This window comes from Leguminivora glycinivorella, chromosome 18 (assembly GCF_023078275.1).
Source record: "Leguminivora glycinivorella isolate SPB_JAAS2020 chromosome 18, LegGlyc_1.1, whole genome shotgun sequence".
Classification (NCBI taxonomy): Eukaryota; Metazoa; Arthropoda; class Insecta; order Lepidoptera; family Tortricidae; genus Leguminivora; species Leguminivora glycinivorella.
In genome coordinates this window covers 18,439,947-18,446,482 of record NC_062988.1, presented here as the reverse complement: position 1 = coordinate 18,446,482, position 6,536 = coordinate 18,439,947, and the positions used below count along the sequence as shown (strand labels likewise).

General features: G+C 38.3%; 1 protein-coding gene across 1 annotated transcript in view; it reads left to right on the top strand.

The window, feature by feature from the left end:
- The first annotated feature begins 254 nt into the window (after positions 1 to 254).
- The window catches only part of LOC125236197 (putative oxidoreductase GLYR1 homolog), a 103,668-nt gene continuing 97,386 nt past the window's right edge, over positions 255 to 6,536 (top strand). Inside the window, 3 exon segments of the mRNA XM_048142908.1 lie at positions 255 to 368; positions 457 to 493; positions 809 to 891. Coding sequence (XP_047998865.1) covers positions 334 to 368; positions 457 to 493; positions 809 to 891 — 155 coding nt within the window. The 5' untranslated portion in view covers positions 255 to 333.

The following is a 6,536-nucleotide window of genomic DNA, read 5'->3' as shown; positions in this document are numbered from 1 at the left end:
AAACACGCTTATATTGTTGACCAAATAAAACAATGATTGAATAAACTAGCGATTTAAATGATTACTCAAATAGCTTTGTTCGAACCATAAACAATTCCTTCATTTTTAATCATACGCTTAGTTTACACTTCTAGATTCGGTCCGGTTTTGGTCCGGTCGTGTAAGCTCGTTTCTCAAAAGTCGTGTATGTAGCGCGTAACTCAAGCGTGACATTACCGGTTTTTGGACAGCAACCATAGATACAATAGACGCGCAAAACGGCAAAACTTGCCCCTTTCCTTCAATTTTTTAATTTAGTTCGTCGTGGAAATTCAGTTTGAACAGTCGTGTATCATGTCTATCGAATATAAACTTGGTGATTTAGTGTGGTATGTACCAAAATAAGAGACTGAAATGAAGTATTAAAGTTAATATGCTGTCTACAGTTTAATGTAACTGGTTCTGTGTTTGTTTCAGGGCAAAAATGAAGGGTTTCAGCCCGTGGCCCGGCCGGGTAAGTTATCCTGATATTTCTGAAGACCTATATAGTAGAACGTTCCCATTAAAAACATGTATGTACTTGTTGATTGTAAACAGAATTTTCAAAGTTTGTTGATCACTAAACCCGGAAATTTTCTGTAAGAGTAATAGGCGGGAAATCTATTATTACGTGTAAGCTTGGCCAATCAGATTGGCGTTGGCGTCCCCTAGACTCTGTTTTGATAACGCCGTAGAGTATAAGCTTGGGAACTGTAACTCGGCATGTTATGATTCTTTGGTTAAGAGGTTAACCTCTGTCAGAACTAACAGGAAATTATGGTGGTTTCAGGTAGCCGTCCCCACCCCTGAGCTGTCCAAGCCTCCGAAAAAGTCGGCGGTGCAATGCATCTACTTCTTCGGAACCAATAACTAGTAAGTATCCTATAAATATTTACATTATACAACCATGTAAATTGCCTATGTTGTTATACTCATTGATATTTAGATCAGGTGTTTGATGACATATGTGTCAAAGACATTTGCTATCTCATTTAATATCATAGGATAGGGCCATCCTTAGCTCTTACAGACACAATTCGACGACAACAACGTATAGGGTACAATCTGCTACCTTAGGTGCTATCTGCTACAAGAAAAAATCGCAGATTGCACTTTGTACGTTGTTGTCGTCGAATTGTTTTAAATGAAAAATCTTGCTTAGAGTTGTTAAGAAACTTATTGCAACCAATAAATATCCATCTTGTGAGCTGGCAACATCTGCACCATAATAAAATTACCATCCTTATATAAACACCACTTAAATATTTGAAGTTTTAAGAATATATTTTCGTACCTTTTGAAATCTGTCCTAAATCTGATCAATTATGGCAATATATTATTTTGAATATTGCTTATAAGATATAAGTGTTGCCAGTAATAGTATGCAGCTGTTAATTTGTTGACATATTTTAATGTTTACATTTGTTGTTATGTTATTTAGATTGGACCTAACCAGGTTCAATAATCCCAGTTCACTTTATAATATATTGAATATATGCTCCGAAATAGTTGTCACACAATGTATCCACTGTACATACTTAGGTGTTGACTAGTTTTCTGATTCTCATAATTAAATTATAAATAACTATAAATGAACAATAATATAAGCCTCCATTAGAGATGGCCCGAATATGGACTTTGCCAAATACGAATATTCTGCCGAACATTCGGTTCAGATAATTGGTGCGCTATATTTTTAAAGCTGATGTAGAATTTAAAACATTTTAACGAATGGTAATGAATACATAATGTTATTAATGTTACTACGGCGCCTACTGTTCTTATTAGAGTTGGGCCGAATATGAGCTTTTACGAATACTCCTTAAAGATAAAACTTAGTAAACAATAATACCTGATATTGCTTCTTGTTAAGTTCGAAATATTTTTTAATTAAAAATAATAGAAAACTATAAAAACACTCTGTAGACTTAGACAGGACTAGAAAGAAAATGAGTTCAGGCAGGCATATAGCTGGAGCTCCATGGTTGACAGGTTCAAGACTGAGACGTGGAGAAATATGTGAGAGGCCGATGCCAAAGGCAACCAGACGAAATATCTGCCGGCCTAGTAGCCGAAATGACAATGAAATCGTTGACGCTAGACGCCGATTGAAATCTGTCGCGCCAATACGGAAGAGCGATAGAGATAGCTAGCTACGATAATGATATAATCGTAAGCGTTTGTGCATGTGGCTCTGCAGAGAAAGGCTAGCCGTAAAGAGTAAGATGGGACAATTTGATTGTCAAATAGAGTAATGGCAGGTGAACCTGACCTAAATGCTAATGGATTTTTGGCCGCTTTCAAATGAAAGAAGCATTTGATTTGTTAACTCATTAGGGGGATAACATACGGAAAATCGCAGAGCTCTGGATGAGGCCACAGAGAAATAGTTCTTATTTACGTACAGAAAGGACACTCCTAAACACCGAAGTTTACCAGCAGTTCAGGATCTAATCGTGTTGTCCCTTTCTAATGCATTGCGCTCGTATCCCTTTCCACTATTTAGGGTTGTCTAAAATCACGTAACTAGTACTGTACCTACGTCGTGGCAGAAAATCGCAAAGGGACGTCAAGTTGTAGCAACTCTAATAATTGCTACGTAGCAATGCGAGCCGAACGTGTCGGAGTCGTGTCTCCCTCTACATTACGATGTAAAGTCACTTGGCCTAATGGGTACGTAACCTAATGATTAATTCGCATTACAGTTACTTGCCATAGTGTAATGGCAGGGCTAATATTCATTTATTTATTATTTGCTATACCTTTGTGCCCTAATATGCTGTCAACATTCTATTCATTGTCTAACATATTAATTAGACCAAGCAACTTTACCGTAACAACCTACTAAGAGTCTGTTCGGAAAGAGAACAGTCCTGGAATGTATGGGGTCCAATATCATTCCACGACTGCACTTTCCGAACAGATTAGTTATATTTTGTGGGCCAAATTTTTAATAACTGCTGCGAATTAGGTAATGAATAACTATCGTTCGTATCGTCGACGTGGCCTTGAGCGCACGGACGTCCGGACGTCATCTGGCGCGCTGGATGTTTTAAGACTGCACACTTATGGGTCGCGGTCGTCAGGCGCGTCCGTGTGACGCGTCCCATAATTTGTTCCTAGCTTAATCCCAGCAGTACTCCAAAAAATGACTGAACTCGTAGGCAGTGGCGTATCTAGAGGGGGTTAGTGTTCGGGGCGCTGGCCAAGGGGAGTGCCAAAATAGACAAAAGCCGTGGTTTTCAAATTCATCCATGTAGATGAAGAATTGCGACAATTTCTGGCTGCGGCTCCCATTCGATTGTAAGCTTCGAGTGTTTTCACATACACGTCGTCCCTGTAAGATATTTCTTTTTTAGGGTTCCGTACCTCAAAAATGAAAAACGGAAACCTTATAGGATCACTCGTGCGTCTGCCTGTCCGTCTGTTACAGTCGATTTTCTCCGAAACTACTGAACCGATTAACTTGAAATTTGGCACGCATATGTAAACCTGTGACCCAAAGACGGACATGTAATTTAAATTAAGAAAATTTAATTATAGGGGCCACTTTTGAGGGGTAAAAGTGCAAATTAAAAATCGAAGTTTCTAGAACTATATTGTGTTACATATCATTTGAAAGAGGTTTTTATAAGTATTTCAAAAATATTTTTTTAATAATTTTTAGTAAGTTCATTTTCAAGTTATTTAAGAAAATAGGCAAAGAATTAGTTTTCAATCTATAGATTACAGGAAAACCTATTAGAAATCTACAGTAAAGCGCAAGTCGGACTTAAAAGAAAAAAACTCCAATTACGAATTTCACTCACTGCCGCTGCAAGGAGTTACCAAATCTCTTGAAATTGTGTGAGCGCGTTTGAATATTACATATAAACTTCAACTGTTCAAAATATCGATTTTTCGCAAAAATGACTTAAGTTCCGACTAAAAAGGAGGCGCTTAAGCCCTTCTTGTAGTATACGGAACCCTTACAACGCGAGTACAACTCGCACTTGGCCGGTTTTTTTTATATTGATCGGCGATTGACCGCTGGTGGCCTAGCAGTAAGAGCGTGCTACTTACAATCCGGAGGTCGCGGGTTCGAACCCCGACTCGTACCTAACAATGAGTTTTTCGAAACTTATGTGCGAAATGTCATTTGATATTTGCCAGTCGCTTTTCGGTGAAGGAAAAAAACGTGAGGAAACCGGACTAATTCAAATAAGGCCTAGTTACTCTTCGGGTTGGAAGGTCAGATGGCAGTCGCTTTCGTAAAACTAGTGCCTATGCCAAATCTTGGGATTAGTTGTCAAAGCGGACCCCAGGCTCCCATATGCCGTGAATGCCGGGATAAGGCAAGAAGGATGATGATTGATCGGCGATTGACCCTAGTCACCCCTGATGGAAAATAAAGACATTCGGAGCACAGGCAGCGCCCCTCCTCCATTAACTCACATCATAGGATTGGTAAACCGGATATATCATGTCTCCATCCATGTAACATTGAAAATGTATGCCTGCGGGGCCTCTTTTAATATGGGGCTGGGCGAAACCCGACATTTCTTGCTTTAAATGTCAATGTGGGGGGTTGGGGGAAATACAAGGGGCAAATCCACAAAATAAGCAGGGTTACTTGCACATGATTGCCGCGAGAGCTTGTCGCCGTATAAATCACACGTCTTCTAATTGTATTAATGACATAAGAACGGGAAGTGAGTTAGGTTAGAATTAGAACTGAGCCCCCACAAAACCATTAGGTACCAGAGAAGTGGGTAAGGTAAAATCGGAAATGCGTTTCATATAGAAACGAACTGATACCTAAAAAGTGGATTAGAACACAGAACTGCGACCTATACAGAAACGATCTGCTTTCAGAAAAGTTGGTTAATTTAGTACATATAATTGCGATGGTCGCATATACAGAAACCAACTACATACTATGCGAAAAATGGGTTAGGGTTAGGTTAGAACTGCCACCTTCACAGAACCGATCTATGAAATATGAGTTAGGTTAAAAGTGATCCCTACAAAACCGAACTATATAAATAAAGATTGAAGCAGAAAGAAGCTTACATGTAACAATTGTACGATTATATTATAGAGTAAGAATAATCGTATAGCATACTATTACAAGAGCAGAATTATGACACGCTATCAAAAAGGAGATACTGTCCCAGAGGCCCCGTTAGGTACGACGACGAGCGAAGCGAGGAGGAGTGTTAGGTAGCTGCATTTCCAACACATCTGACTCGCTATCAAAAAGCAAATTTCAACTTTATGCCGCCTAACTATTATGCACAAATATTATCTGCGAAAGTACTATTCGACTAGAACACTATTATGCTCATCAACATTATGCCAACGTAAGATTCGGTATTATAAAAATATGCGAAATGATTTATGCCAAAGCATATTCTGCGTAAGGTGTTTCTGCCAAGAACTATTATGCAAATCAAATATATGCGAAAAAAGTTTCTGCAAGATAATAGTAAACCGGGTATAAATGATAGAACTTTCTCTCTTCCCATACCTTACCATATTATCAGCCTTTTATTAAAATCTAGTTCACAAACAAAAAGACGGGAGAAGTGCATCCGCGGCGACTTGCGAACCTGTACTGACTTGTAATGTAACACTCAAAGGGATTCGCGTAAAAACCGACAGCCGAGTGGAGCACGCGGTGCGAGCGGCGAGCGGCTCTGCTCGCTGCACTGACTGCTGTAATGCTCAGGTTGTATCATGTTACACTACACCGAAATGTTACAAGTCAATCACCACCTTTACAATATAAGTGAGAGGTTAGAACTGATTCTTACGAAATCGAAAAATATCATGAAAGTGGGTTAGGTTAGATTGTAACTGCGACCCATATAGAAACAACCTGCTATCAGAAAAGTGGTTAAGGTTAGAAATGCGACCCACACCGAAACCGAACTGTTACCCGAAATTTGGGTTAGGTTAGAATACAACTGCGACCTTCGTTTTCTTAAAATCTACTTATACTTATACTCGTGCGTCTGTCTGTCCGTCTGTAACAGCCAATTTTATTCGAAATTACTAAATCGATTAACTTGATTTTTGGTAGACATATGTAAAACTGTGACCCAAAGACGGACATGTAACTTAATTTAATATTTTATCATTAATAATTTAATTATTTCATTTTTTTTAATATTTTAGTCATTTGTTGGGCAATGCATTCATTTTTATAATAAGTTACCTGACACTGCTTTGAGATTACCCCTCCCAGCTCTTAAGAACTACTTAAAAAAATCATTGATGTTAAAGGCTTATTACAGAGTCGAGGACTATTTGACAGACAAACATGCATGGCCCGAACCAGAAACTACAAAAAACGAATAGCAATTAAAATAATTGTGTTATGTATAGAGCTAGGACACAGTTCAGATAAGAAAGCAGATCAAATATTTTATATTTTATGTTGTGTAGGTAAATTACATATTTAATGACATTGAGATTCATATTATCTTTTTCTTTTGTGACAATTTGATATGTTTTCTCTGAAGAAGAACGACTTA